At 46.2% G+C, this 15,683-nt stretch overlaps 1 protein-coding gene across 3 annotated transcripts in view; it reads right to left on the bottom strand.

The window, feature by feature from the left end:
- The window catches only part of LOC124300453 (dachshund homolog 2), a 183,754-nt gene that overhangs the window by 121,930 nt on the left and 46,141 nt on the right, over positions 1-15,683 (bottom strand). The window contains exon 2 of one of the 3 annotated variants that reach the window (XM_046754579.1): positions 6,221-6,271. The exons of the other annotated variants lie outside the window; for them this stretch is intronic. Within the exon in view, the coding sequence (XP_046610535.1) occupies positions 6,221-6,271 (51 nt within the window). The remainder of the gene's footprint in view (positions 1-6,220; positions 6,272-15,683) is intronic. 3 annotated transcript variants of the gene reach the window in all.

Here is a 15,683-nt window from a genome sequence, read left to right as displayed (position 1 = left end):
GCCGGTTCGCCTCCCCCGAATCCCGCGTCTTATGGAATAATTTAGATGATTGGAGGACACAACGGTTGGGAAACGCGGACTGGTTTATGACTGTCTATTGTCAGGGACAATGCGACCCGGAATATTGTTTTTGATACTGTATCCCCTGCCTTCTGTTCCCACTCGCGGAATGCTGACCGTTGCTGTAGCGTTCGCCTAGAAACGCGGGATCTTCTACCACCCCAAAAATTTCCCCACAATCCGTGTGCAACGTTATAGCGATTTGAAAAAACTTTTTTGTACAAGTCTAGATTTATGTGATGAGCATACGTTACGGTAACTGAGTCGATAGTTTCTCGACTTTGGTATGAAGTGGATAAAGATCCCCATGCAGCCGATCGCGAGATTTGATTGAATCCGTTACCTACCTGCAACAGAGAAAAAACAATAATCCAATTAGTATAATTATTTACTGATCAGTCAGGATTTTGTAGCACAAAATATTCCAGAGAGTGTTCTCAAGTTGAATACTCAAAATTGAAAGAATAATCAATTCATCATAATCAGTTATCAGTTTTTAACACATCTTTCGATTAATTGCGATTATTTTTCAATTATGATCAATGATTAATCTCGCTGACCTTATAATAGATGTTCAACGTAAGAACCAGTTAGAAATCATGTAAGTTAAGTTTAAGGAGCACAGAACCCTCTTGACGACTTCTAATCAGAAAATATAACACGACGGTGATGATAATAATAATAATAATAATAATAATCGGTTACGTTGCCGGGATCTCGCAAGGATTTATAAGGGCAATATCGAGGGCGGATTAACGCGATCGAAGCCGGGTATGGGTATAAAAGGTAGGTACAAGAGTCCTCGAGGATAGCGTCGTCGCTCCGGGGGACGGGATGGCGGTACTCCTGCAGGGCCGTTAGCGTCAAAATAAAAATCTTACCACCTGATATACGGCGCGAATCCGCCTTAATTCCCCCCCCCGACGTGTTATCGCGGTTAGTCACGTAATTGAACAACTGACGGCAATTGACGCGAGCCCCGGTCTTTAATACCTTCGGTTAATGTCCCGCAGTCTTTAGCTGCTCAGGGACTTTAAACGTGACACAATCGGTGTAAACCGTGAAACGATTCGTCTCTTGCTTCGGGTTGCATGACAAATAGTTCTGAGGTTACTCCACAGTTGTTGGAAAGAAAGTTGCACGGATTCGGAAGATTCGAGTATCAAATTCAATCTTGGTACAACTTACGGTACCCTTTGCTATCCATTTCAGGGGTGGGGATCAAAACTTGGAAGGGTCAATAGTCGACATTTCGAATAGCCGAACTGATCAGAAAGACTATAGTAATCGTGCTGTGACACATTGATTTATCTAAATTTCGAACAATTCATCGGTCGTTATTTTGTTTTCGCAATGTTCGAAATATCGACCCTTCCGAGTTTTGACCCTCGTCCCATTTCGGGGTGCACGAGGAGTTTTTTGACGAGAAGTGGCCGAAGACGCGAGAAGTATGGCGTAGGCCATAAACCACGCGGCACGGGGAAGGAAAGAAGTTATATAAGGTGCCCGTATAGCGCCGACACAATAGGAGTCGTTTTCCGCAAATCTGCCGGCGTGAGCAATAAATTATTTAGGACTAGCGGGAGGATATACGGCGACGGGACAGGAGGAGGAGATCCTAGGTGGTCGGCCGGTCTCCGGACGGAGGCTGGTCAAGCTCTTTGTCCAATCCCGAGAAAATTAAATATCAACAAAACAATAAAAGGCAATTGTTTCTAAGTTTTACGGCCTGGCTCGCGCCCCCCGAAGGCGGCCGAGGTTTATTGCCCGACACTGGCTCTCTTCCTCCCTTCGCCGCGAAAATAGCGGCCGGTCACTTTATTTAGGGGTGCGATTTCCCGACGCTTGTTCTTTCATTGTTTTACGGGCTTGTTGTTCCTTCATTAATTACGCCCATACCACGGCGCGCCGCTTTCTCTCTCTCCCCCTCTCTCTCTCTCTCTCGGATTTCACGCCTTCCTCAAACCTCGACACCGCACGTTTCGGTGTAGTGTTTGCCCAGGTCGGAAATTCACAGATCTTTCATTCCATTGTTTTCACATATCCATTCTCTCCTTTTCTCCGAAACGAAAAAAATCGCCGCATTTACACAGACGAATATCATAATTGCCCGAAAGATCCGTGGCTAGAGACGCTGCGGTCGAGTTGCTCGTAGTCGTCGCTCAATCGCTCAATCCGCAGCTCTATTTTTATATCCGTTCGTATGCAGGAAGTTGACCGTGCAGTCCGTCAAAGTGGAAGGGCGAGAGGGGTAAACAGCGGAGACCCTCCGGGTACGCGATGTCCGATGCGGCGGACCCCAATGAAAATAATTATTAGCGCTAAGTGGCCGTCATTACCCGCTTGTGACAGACGGAGGTACATCAACGAGTAGTTACGTCAGATCAACTTGATACCTCGGTGAATCGACAAGCATCAGAGGATGCAGACTCGTTGACCGAACAAACAGACTTCGTTCCGCAATTGGATCACGTTGCGTGCAGGGTGCAATCCCGAATTGCGAGAGTTGCGTCCGAGCCTCGCGGGTTATCATAAGGTCACGGGGAATGTCTCCCTGAGCCTACGGGCCAAGTCGTCCCATGGCGGAGCCCAACGCTGGGCAGGGAGGTATAAATAAACGTTTTATACCAGGGATCTCGGCGCCGACCCTCTTTGAGTTATGAATCGTAAAGCCTAGATCATCAGCCGCGCATGTAGGCCGAGGAGAAGTCGTCGAACGTACGAATCGCGATGCAGTGTCTCACGATCTCCCGCTCGCCTAACGGTGCTAACAGTTATTGACACTTGGTTATTACTACTGTTATGGTAGTCGATAAATTTCTACCGCCTATCCCGATACACAGGGATGAAAACGTGCCGCGTGATTTGGAAAAGAGCGCGATTGCCTTACCGGCGCGAGGAACAATGGAGCCAGAGCGACGAACACGAGTGACGGAACAAAAATCCCACGTATGCGGAAGCAGAACGGGGAACGCGAGTTGACACCTGCTGTTGTACCTTGATATTACACGAGGACTCGGCGTCGCGGTATTTGAACGGAAATGAGCGAGATATCAGAATCCCGTCTCTCCCAGCATTGTGAGGTGGGCTTTGTAGTCTACGGTGAGGTTTCACGGGGCAGCGACACGTTTTGCCCTCTTCCGCGAGAGGCCGGGAGGTGGGGAAAAATTGGAGACAGATCTAGGGAGACCGCATCTGTCTTTCGGGGGGAATTTAAAATCCAATATGGTGGTCGTGGAGGCCCGATAGCGACGAGGGTCTGTTTCTGTTCAGTCTGTTTCTTCGAGTAGCTTCTCCTGGTCTCCCTCCTCGTCGCAAGAACGTCTCGGTTCTCTATCTCGAGGGCGAAATGAAAACCGAGCCACGCCACTCGAGACAACAAAACTTTTACTGTCACATTTCGAAAGGAAAACAGACTCGCGCAGACCGATAGACGATAACGAACGTGGTCTAGACTCGGCACTGCCATGCAGCCTGCATGTGAATCATTTCCGGCAAACTAGAAGCTCCGCGTGTATCGAGTCTTCTACCTTGACCTCTGAATCAGCTTTCTTCGGGTACTAGGAGGTGAAACTTTTTCCCGTCTTTATTCTTCTTCTTCTTCTTCTTCTTATCATCGTGCGGGTCATGGACCACTGGATCCAATCGGAAAGCGAGGCTTTCGAGTGGCCTACACTACACGGTCAACCGGCTCCAAGAAGCGCTTGGTAGTCAGTCGCGTGTGGCAAACAGCTTCATGTATGTTTGACAACTTCGACTGGAGCTGCGCAGCGTGTGCAAAGTGGGATAGAGTCGGGAAACATGATAATTGGAGGTAATGCATCTCGGTGTGTGAAATTGTTAACGTACCTAACGACGCGCGGAAGCAGAGAAATGGACGTCGATTCTTTGTTGAGTAGAAGCTTGAAAACCCGAAGAGAATTATAACGCGAAGCGAGGTCGGTACTGCTCCGGGTATTAGTTGTAAAAAAGTACTGCTGAAGTTACGGATTACTCGGCAGTTTGCGAAGACGCTAATCTCTTATAAGTCGACGGCATTCGAGGCCGGAGACGAAGCGGCTCTCTAATATTTTTCCCCAGGGAGAGTAGCTGGTATTACTGCTCGAGGTCGTCGCAGTGCGATACGCCCGGATGGCCGTTTCCTCGTGCCGGGGATGGAGCCCTGCGAGGATCAGAAGACTTAATCAACGGTCCGAGTGTTTATGATTTTTGTTATTGGTGTGATATCGCCTTCTTCCCCCGGTCGGAGCCGCGATCGCAGGACCTTAACTCGCGCCGTCAACCATCACGGACTTATTTGATGTTTCATCCTGTAAGTACCCACTCGTCGCCCCTCCCTGGAGTATCAGCAATTGGATTCGGGGATGGAACGAAAGGGGGTGAGAGGAGGATGAGGAGGATGAGGATGATGAAAAGTCGGAAGACGAGCCCTGGGAGGGAAAATTCCTCATCCATGATTTCTGCGAATGCAGCTCTCGGTGTCAGAGGACGCCAGAGAGCTTGCGACATGATTGAGTCGTGTCGACGCGCAATCGTCTGAATTGCTCGGCAAATATCTTTCATCCAGTGTCCCGATCGGTCAGGCCCGCGGACAGGCCATTACATATGTTGTCCACATTTCGCGTTCAAACACAGGACTGTGTGTCTTCCTAGGAATTCACGGCATTCGCTCCGGTAAGAGCGTTTCCTCACGGACAAAAATTCCACTCCCCTAGGACAAATATCGCCGTCCCCGATATTGAGCGATTTCTGTTCCCTGTTTCTTTTTGTTTTTTGTTTTCTTGCTGTTTTTATCATACCTACAGGTAAGTATTCTTCCGCTCGAATCGGGACGCGGCTGTTACTCTGTGCCCCGGATCAATCAAGTCCAACTCTTAGCGGAATTAGATATACCCTCCAAGTCCCGCGGCAACCTTAAAAGAAATAACGCTCCTGCAATCGCTTCGGCGAACGACTCACGCAAAGCCAATTACGGGACACGTGAATTACATAAGAAACGGTCCGAAGATATAAACCGCCCTTTTGATTGGAGTGCTCTGTCATCCGTGCCGCCCGTTCCAGAGGGATCAACGCTCTTATATGGACACCGATATTACCAACTATACCAGGAGTTATGCCCTGGATAAACTGGATTCGAACCGTTAGAAAAAGGGCAAAGAATCATGTACGTAACGCACAGATCAGAACGACGTTCAAACACAATTATTTTCCGATCGTCGAATGATTAATCGATAAGTGAATTACAAAACAAAAAAAAATGTTTCCGTGAGGCAGGAAGGATTAATTTTTATTGAAACGATGCCTTTTGCGTATCTCAAATTTTGGCTGAGCAAGGCTACGAGAATCTTTGCCTGCACGGTGAGAAAATCGTGGGGCGGTGATGAAAAACAGCGGGTACGTGTGAAACTGACCCAGTAATGTAGTCTCGCGGTGTAACATGGACGGAACGATACTCGTGGCGACGGAAATAATACCCCGTAAGGGATAACAAGAAGGGGAGGGTTGACATTTTTCACGCAATGGTAAACGAACCCTTAATTATCGCGGAGGCAACGTCAAGGGTGGACAGTGGCTACCTGAGAGCTTTAATTACTGCACTTAAGCAAAGTAATTACAATCAGACACCCTTGTAGAGGACGCCGCGAGTCGGGCGCCAAGAGGGGAGAAACACGGTGGACAGACAAATGTGTCGAGAGTCTATGATTAGCTAGAGGTGGCCGATGGCCGATGGCCAATGGCAAACCCTGCCAAGTGGACGGCGACCCTTTCATTTAAACTCGAACGCACGCACCCAGTTAACTTGAGATTCACACGGTCGTCTGCAGCGACGGCGAAGAGAGTCGCACACATGCAACACGCGCCAATAGTCCTCGGATAGCGACTCGCGTTGGTGGCCTGTAATTAAAATCGAAACCCCGGGAATATAACGCAACGCGGAATTTCGTTGCGGTTCGTTCTGCACGGTGAGCAGCGTGACGCGAAAATTATGCCTTTGCCCGGTTGACAAACTTCGGATACCGAAAATCATCGTTATTTCCTCGTTCCACGCGCGATTCAACCAACCGATTACTTTCGACCGTTCGCTTACAGTGGCATGCCTTGGAACCCGGTACGATCCTGACTATTATATAAGTATAAAGGTATATTTGGTATTGCTTGCCTTCGTCTATAAACTTCTGGAAAGATGCTGTACCCCAATTGATAGCTGTTCCTTTAAACAGAAAACCATTTCACAATTTTATTATCATTGCGATAGGGTGCGATTGCATGATTCTTATATGAGTTCGACTACACATGCCCGCATTACCTGCTCGAGGAAAGCTCACCGAGATCAATAACTAGCTACCAAGAGTTTCTACGAGATACGCGAGGCACGGAGCAAAGTTCCATGTCCGCGTTGTTGCGGATTCGTTCCATCCGAGTATAAAGGAGACTAGTCGCGGTTTTCTCTGGCAGTTTCCTATCTATCGGATCTTCTTCGCGGAAAAGGGTTTGTTTGTCTCCTTTCCATGCGCGGGGGAGTGCCGGGCGATAAACTGCACATGCGATCGAACGACTCCATTAGCTCGGTTTTACGACACGAGTGCATTCTGCATGTGCGACTATACGGTGAGTGGACGGTGCCAGGGAATGGCGAAAGTGTCCGCTAGGGGGACAATAAAATTGGTAATTAAAAGGCGGTAAAAATTTTTTATATATTGTTTCAGGTCGCAATTAGCAGCGCGTTGCGAGGTAACTTCTAGCGTTGGTCTGTCCGTCCACGTCGCACGGGGGACATTTAGCCGTAGAACCGACCCGAGGCTTCCATCGCAACCGGTCATCTTTTTCCTCCTCGACGTTTTACGAGCTTTTAATTCTCCGAACCGCGAACCTGGCCGCGGGTTAAAGACACACCTGCGCAACTTTTACCACGCAGTGTCAATAATTCCGAAGTGTAAGGTGTGGACGGAACGATATCTCCGTTCCTGCTCAAGTGTCAGATCAATCCAGCGCCGAGGACGCACTGCACGTATGTTCGATCGGGTGGTTACAAAGAGGCCGAGCGTGTTTACACCGTCCAGTAAACAGGAACGTCGAGGAGAAGACAACGACACAACTATAAATAATTCCTCCTACGGTGCCCCCAAGCAGCGTTAAAGGTCGCTCAAGCGTGCGAGTCGAGAGAGCGTAGGATACGGTCAAGAGCTTTTCAAAATTACTCGAACCAATGAACTCGGTTCTAATATAATTTAACAAACGACAGTTGAACGAGGAGCTGGGCGAACGCCGCGCCGCGGCGAAGGCGGCAGCCAGCGGCAGTCTGCGGCCTGCTGCGGCCTCTCGAGCCGCGGCGTAAAACCGACAACTCAAGTTTTTGTCAATTGACCGTCGATTCCGAGCGGAATTTAGCGGCTAGCGGCGAACGGGGAAGGGGGCGTCATGTCAATTACCAAACGGGCTGCACACGCGTAGGAAACAATGCCAGAAGCCTGGAAATGAAAACACAGCCACACGCGGATTCCACGCGATTCGGCGTAATAACCGAGCTGATTGACGGCTGCAGGTACTAGGCGGGGTCAGTTGGAAGTATTGACGACTCGGGAGGGCGCATTGTTTGAAGAAGACACTGCCCGCAATTATCAGCCCGCGCCCACCCGGCCCGGGGGTGAAAAACGGAAAGACGTGTGCCGGTGTCGAGGCTCGTTCTTTCTCTGTTTCTCTTTTCTTTTACGACGCCGGTACGCCACCACGGTGAGAGAGGGAAGGGTATTAAAGGGAATTTTGAAAAGAGGACAAAATTTATCCGCCGGTTTTGACAGCTTATTTTGCACCCCCTTTGCTAAATGCCACAGTGTATTCAATCCAAACAAACCCATTCAATGAAAATGTTCATTTACACGTCAATCCCCCCCCTCCCTCTCACCACGTCACGAATTCCATACAATTCCGTCCAGTACGGCTATGTGAGATTATTATTTAACGGTGTCGTTCTTCTCTTTCACACCGTTCGATCAATCGGAAAAACCCGAAAACACCTCACCGAAATGTTGCTCTCGCGTTATTTTCCTCCCAATGATTTTTTTCACTCTGTCAATTTATTGCTTGTTTCTGCTCACTGGCTGCAGCGCAATTCACCCGTGCTTTAAGGGTGGTTCTGCTGTACAGTCTAGACAAAAACGGTGTCGAAACGGAAAATACATATAAGGAACAAGGTCTTTAATTTAAATCATCGACTGATCTGAGATCTGACAAGTTTCATCGGGACACTATCAGTGGATTTAGATCGAATAGTTCGGTGATTGATAACCTTAAACGGGTTACGTTATCGTGCATCTTTTTCAATGAAGGTCAGCCCGTTTCTTTCGTCAATAAATTCTGTAAGAATGGACTGACACGGATTTTTGATGAGGTGAATACACGTATTTTAAAATGAAGGATTAGTTATTTCACATAACTTGTTTCTTCGGTCCATGTAAGAGCTAAATAAGAATTCAATTACAAAAAAAAAAAAAAGAAATGAGCTATGATATATTGAAATTTAATGAACGGTGTGGTTTCTTTCATTATAAAAAAAAGGCAGAGCATTATAATGTCTAAAAAAAAAAGTCATTAACTGAGCTTTTTCTGCAGTGCAAGCCGGACGGTTTTTTATGTTCCTCTATACCAAGGGGACATTATTTAGACCTAATTCAAGTCAATTGCCCTGATTCACTTGTTTTAATTTCGACATTGTTACAAATGGATCGCACGCGTGACACCAGGACCTTAACCACGATCCAAAAGCGTCAAATTCCAGGCATTATCCGATCAAATGAAAGGATTGAGGCGGCGTTATCAAAATCTGGACAAACCCGAAATCGGAGAGCGAGAAACGGGCAGTCGGTAAAAGCACAGGAGTCAGCTCCTGGCATTGCGATAGGCGGTCTCTACCCATTGGGAGCCGGTGCCACGGAAGTGACGGGGACCCCGTAAGATAAGAGAGGAGAACAGGCGAGCAGAGCCGTTGCTCTCTTAATTGCCGGGAGTCTTGTAAAGCCATAATTTTTATCAGCGTTTGCTTTCGGTCCCAGATGGCGCGCGCGCAAGCTACAAATGGAACTCGGCAATTGACACGTGCGCCAGACCAACGAGAAGCGCACACACACAGGCACACCTCGGTGGGCTTACGCATCAGCTTACGATGTACACTTAGCTGTGCTGCAGGCATCGCGGAGACTTCTGACCGCCTAAATAATGCACGAGCCACTCAGCGGTGCGATTGTTACGCCTTGTGCTGCGCGCATCTATCCACAGTGTCTATCCGCATCCTGAACCTACTCGTAGAGATTGCGTCAGTTTCAGTCGTCAAGGAGCGTTGGCCACAAGGCGACGCCGCCGTTTGTTCCACCGACTTTTAAAGTCCCCCGGCCTTTTTTTCTTCCATCCCTTTTCCGTAGCCACTCGCATTCGCTTCAGAGCGTCAGGGAAAACCCAATTTTAATCCCTCTCCGTAGCGCGATGAATGCGCTCATGTAGGATGATGGACCGAGAGAGGGTCGAGGGAAATGGCAAATGACCGCGTACATCGGATTTCATTTACTGCAGACAAAGTTTTATTGTCTGTAGAGCAGAATTAATGTACCTACTCGAACTAATTTTTGCGGTCTCGACGGCTGAAAGCAGACTTGTCGTTGTAGTTTTTACGGAACGTTGCCTTGTTGGGGAAAAAAAAATTGGACGTAAAAAAATTCCGGCGAACATTTCTACGCGAACGTGACGTGGATTCACGCGTGTTTGTCACCTGCAGGAGGGACGGCTGATTGTGTGCTGATTGCGAGCCCGTCCTAAAGGGATCAGAGCCAAATTACACGGAATCGAGCGGAAGCTAATATCCGTCAGAGACGAGGTATCGGCAAACATAATATAGCCGAGGGGGGGTAAAAAAGAACGGGCCAATTACAGACGGAAGAGATCGAAGCCAATGAGAACTGTGCAGGTGTGAAACGACCGAATGTCCGACCGATCGTCGCGCTGATCGCCTCGCAAGGGATATGGCGTATCAATCAACGCCTGGCTCTCTTATCAATCGTTATTATTCTCGGCTGCACGTCGATGTCCGACACACACTCGGGACGGGAGCTTAGAGGAACCCGATAGGCCGACACACGCTCGCTTATAAATTGCTGAAAATCGAATTGCGCGTAGGTTTGACGGGTACCTGAAACTCTGGGCTGCGGTCAGCGCTGCCAACCCTGAAGAAATTGGAATCCAGTCGACGGAGAGAGGAAAGATGTTTTCTTATTGAGAAATATATCGTCGTCTAGGACGGTATATGAAGAAAATCTAAAGATCTCTGACGAGATCTTTAAATATATGGTCTGTAAAATCGAAACAACGGACTAAAAATCGACCAATTGTGAGGTTACTGAGAAATTATGCAACAGTTAGACAGCCTGTTCAATTTTTAAACGCACCTATTTGACGATTTGGTGGTCCTAGATATTAAAAATAAAAACATGTTACATAAGTGAAAGTTTCTAACATCTTAATACTTACAATTCAGGTTGTAGGATATTAATCTGTCTGTGTTGTTTCGTTCGGTAATAATCATTATACATTTTTAGGAAAATTGTCCATGTTACGAAGCAAAAAAATTAAACATGTTCCATGTTCCTGTATTTATCGAGTTTCAACGGCGTCAATCGCCACTCTTGAATATGCTATATATGAAGAATGATCGTCGTGCCATTCAAATAAAAAGTCTAAAGAATTGTTTCGACGCCGTTTAAAGAAATATTCGTCCGATAGGTTGGCAATGCTGCTGCTGCTGTCCGATTTCTTCTAATATCGAGCGTCCCGTCGCCGACGAGGCGTATCTGATAGCTCGACAATGTGGGTATACAGAAAGGGTGGCGAACGAGGATCGGGGCAAACACTTGAAAAAGTTCGTTATTAAACGATATCTATGGTACTGCAATTAGATGTGATGTTATTACTTCTACACCGAGTCGTACAGTTTGCCTATCACTATCGGTTGGCTTACCTACTCGATTTAACCCGATGCAGGACACGATTCTCCGCCTCTCCAACCATGTAAATACACACTGTTATAGGTGTGGCCTGTAACACTGTGCTCAAGGATAGATGCGTGCGACGTACAGTCGGATCGAAAATCTCTCTGCGATTCGAAAAAAATGTTAAAAGACACTGCGTTTCAATTTTACAAACCTAATCGTCAACACGCGCAATTAGAAAAATTACACATTACTCTTCTATATTTCGACGAGAAAAATTTGAATAGTTTGTCCAACTCTACTCAAAAACAGTTCATTTTATTTATAAGCTACAAATTTTCTACAGATCATATCAGTGGGACGTTTTTTTTCTTTTTTTTTTTTTTGTGAGTGAAATGCGATAATTCCAACCATCGTCATAATTAATTTACAGCCGACAAACTTACGAATCGAGAACAAAAATACATTATTGAAATCTAACTCCGACCATTTATGGACAATTTATTTATAAATAAAACGAGCATTAAAATTGGACACGTGGTTCGGATTTTTCGTTATACGAGTTTTCTGATATCTTTATAACGTGAAGAATTTGGAGCTGAAATTCAGCGTCCTTGAATTTTTCCCTCTATCACAGGGAGTTTTTTACGCTACTCAACAAGCTCTTCGGCGTGTCTTTCCAAACTTTAGTTTCATCCCATTATCATCCCAGCACTTTTTAACCCGACTGTACGTCCTATAAACCTGTCTATAAATTTAACTGCCGCGTATTTCAGGGATACGTGAGCAGTGTTGAACTGGCAATTTAGTAATATTTCGATTATTCGAAAAGCGTTGATAACATATTTCGGGAGCTCTTTCAGTCGCTAATTATAATCGAGGTAAAAACACTAGGCGATTTAATCGCAGGGCCATTTCTACAGACTTGTAATTTCCCTTGTATACCCGGCGTGTTCAGTGATCAATGAGTCGGCCAAAAACCGCTTTGAAGTGCACGGAATTAAGTTACAAGAGTCGCGTGCGCCGGGGGACGACGTCTGCACTCGACGACGAGACGAGGAGAAGAAACGCGGAGAGCATTTCTGTGCGGATAAGGTTTTGGCGTTTGGGAGAAGGGAAGGAGAGCCGGTAGCGAATGGTTTCGATGAAAATGAAGATGTATTTTCTACTCGGTTAATTCGCTCCGGGCTGCCGAGAGTCTCTCGTTCCTTCATCCTGCACGGCCGTCCCCCCCTTTCCTTATCATCACCCGCTAACTTTTTATTCCACCCTCATTCACCCTGCTCGCTGCAAACAGCCATCGCGGAATGTCTAGAGTTAATTTTTTTCCAAGAGCTTTTTCTCTTATTTTTCCTGCCCTGCGACTTAATTAATCGCATAACACGGGGCCTAATGAAATCAGAACTTCCCGCTTCGCTCCCGCTCTTCCCGCGTCCGGCACCTCGTCGTAAAAACGGAAATATCTGCAAGAAATACTTTGCCAAGAGGGGGCGAAAATCACCCTCGAATCGATGTATTTTTTTTTTTTTTTTTTCTTTTTTCGGTGAAAATACCGACGCTCAATTCCGTCAAGCTCGTATATTCGGCTGCTGCGGACGAGATTTCGGAAACCGGTGTCCGTTTCGATTCGACGATGTTAAATTTGCTCGCGAATATCTTTCCGTCAATCGCAGAAAACGGCAGAGGCAGGAAAAAAGGAATGTACAAGTAAATTATTCATCGCCGTTCGCCCTCGCTTCTCCTCTCCTCCAATTTCATCTCATCTCGCCTCGTCTCGTCACGCGGGGTAAGGAATTTTAATGGAGTCCGTCAAAGCGTGTAAAATAAAGCCGGTTCGTTCGCGGGTTGCACTCTTCGATTCTCCTCCGTTATTAATTGCAGTTTAAAACATTGAAAGTCTTACTTGATTAATTAGCATCGGGGGTTTTATAATTAAATACGGAAATTGGCCGAGAGCCGATCCACCGCTTCAAAGTATGCGTGTACAGATACTTCTTTCTTTCGTTCCTAAATTTTTTATTTCTCTTTCTTTTTTTTTTTGCCTCCGCGATGCGCGGCCATGCGTCTCAGGTTCGATTTCTTGCGTCGAGTCTCTCTCTGGGTACACTTGCCGAAAGAGAGGATAGCGAGGAAAAAATGAGGATAAAGAAACGGCACCGATCGCTGATCGAGGCTATGCGTTAAAAGCCCAATATTTGTGGACGGTTGTAAATCCGTTTATAATTCTCTCCCGTCGAGCCCCGGTCAATTTGTCCCCCACTCTTCCAGCGACAAACCGTCGATCATTCGCTCCGGGATAAAATCATTAATTTGCAAAACGTCGCAATGCCGTCCGAACAGCGAAACGGAGCCGGGTCCAATCCTGATCGTGCCCGCGACGTGAAAACATATTTCGAATAAGCATCGCTCTGCCGTTAATATTTCGGGTTAACGATCGTTTGGAGCAAGTGAAAAGAAAAACGAACGTGCAACATTGTTTGGGTAAATAAAATGAGTGAGAAAAGCATGATTGGTTCTCTTCAATGGCTGAACGAAGTAACCAAACCGTCGCTATAAGACCAGGTATACAGGCTGAAAATAATCGACATCAGGATAAAGCCGTAAACTTGGATGCGAGCGAGGTTGAAAACGCCTGAGGAACTTCATTTGAGCTTACGCGAGAGACTTTGTTTCGAAATGCGATTGTGTCAACAAGTGACGGAATATTTACACGCGTTCCTACAACCGAGGACAAAACTAGTTATCGAACGAATTCGCCGTGAGGATGTATAATAATTATGTGGGGAGAAAAAGGGGTAAAGAAGAATAAGGAGACGGAGACGGAACCGTCAAGGTGTTGGAAATGCTTAATCATGAAATTCATTAAAAGTAATGCGAGTTGAAATAATTCAAAGGGTTAACCGAGCCGCTCGCTCGGCCCAAGGGTGCAGGGCGACGACATGCTTCGACACCTGAACAATTCCCAGGCCGCGTTTGGGGCTTGTATTAATATGCCTCCCCCCCCCCCCCTCCCCTCCCTCTGCCCCGCAGGATCGGGGAAGGAGAAAACTCGAAGCACCGTGACGCGACGCCCCGATAAAAAATAAACCAACGGTCAGCGTCAAATTGGGTTAAATTGTTCCGAAATATGGGAAAGAAATTTTTATGCTGCGTATATATATATATAACGGACAGCGGAATGTTCGACTAATCCTTCGATCAATTTTGTAACTTTTGGGAGAAACGCAGCGGTTTTATCAACATAGAGATTTATACGGTTGAATGAGTTTAGAATATATAAAATATCTGGTGCTAATGAATATTTGATTCGATCACTTGTTGGTACACTAAATTTGCTGATAGTTGCAACATTAACATAGTTTGTTAGGCGTATTGTTAGTAAAACATTTTATCAGTTAAATCAGGCCTTGACATCATTTATGATTCCTCGAGCCAATATCAAACTATTAAAACACTCAGGAGAATCATAGTGCGAGTGACTGTGTCGAAAAAAAAAAACTGGGACAATATTCCAAGTATCAAATTTTCACAACTAATTTTTTACCATTTTATGTCCGGATTCAACATATTTTTCGAGTACGCAGGTACAATAAAGAAGAACAACCGGACAATATATTTGTTTATTTTATTTTTTTTTTCTTCATGTCATGTAACAAATGAACTATTTTCGGATTTTTTCCTTTACTTGTGCTGTCAGACCTTGCTTCTCTCCAAATTTCATGATTCTAGGTCAACGGGAAGTAGCCAAGAGTCTCTGATGAGTGAATTTGCGAGTATCAAAACATGTGACATAAATTACCGTATATTTTGATTGCGTTGACTTAGAAGCTTGATTTTTTTACACCTCCAACGGACCGTAGACCTTAGTACTTAGGACCGAGTTTTAATTTCAATTTGATAATACCTCTATCCGTTCCTGAGAAAAAGAGTCTTGACAGTCGGACGGACGGACAACAAAGTGATCCTATAAGAATTCCGTTTTTACCTTATAAGGTACGGAACCCTAAAAAGAAAATATTCGTGATAAAGAAATTTTTCCAGGTCGTGCCGTTTTTCCCACACCCTTGTAGTCGATTTTTTTTTTCATCTACAACGCGCAACTGATTCGTGTAAACAGAAGAACCGACCAAGTAATGACGCGAAGGGCGTCGGGGGTGGAGGTAGTGAATTTGTGCAGGCTGTACATGAAAGGGGCAGGAGAGGGGGCGTAAATTTCTCTTCGAAATTCGCCCCCCGTCAATAATTCTGACATTACACAGCGGGCTCGCCTTCCGCGCTTTGTAAAGCGAACTAGATGTAACTGAATTTCGCTACCATTTTATGCTGCGTCGGACTCTCGCCATGGCGGCACATATCGCCGACCTAACTAAATTCAATGCCTGATGCAATTATATATCTTTGCCATCGATATTGCCCCATTCCGGTCCGGCGGTCGCTTCGACACTCGCGAAACGCGCCCACGCACCGCTCTATCGACGTGACATCGCGTGTATGTAGGCATCGGACCAAACCGAATCTAGTATAATAGTCCAGCCCAGGGTGGAGGGATTTTTGGAAGGATTTTCGCCCCGAACACCGCGCGGTCACCGCGTCGACGCAGTATCCAGATACGCAGCCGGCGCCACTCAATCAGAAGTCATAATTCGTTTA

This window comes from Neodiprion virginianus, chromosome 3, assembly GCF_021901495.1.
Source record: "Neodiprion virginianus isolate iyNeoVirg1 chromosome 3, iyNeoVirg1.1, whole genome shotgun sequence".
Taxonomy (NCBI): domain Eukaryota; kingdom Metazoa; phylum Arthropoda; class Insecta; order Hymenoptera; family Diprionidae; genus Neodiprion; species Neodiprion virginianus.
The sequence above is the reverse complement of the archived record's forward strand: the minus strand, read 5'-3'. Positions and strand labels throughout refer to the sequence as shown.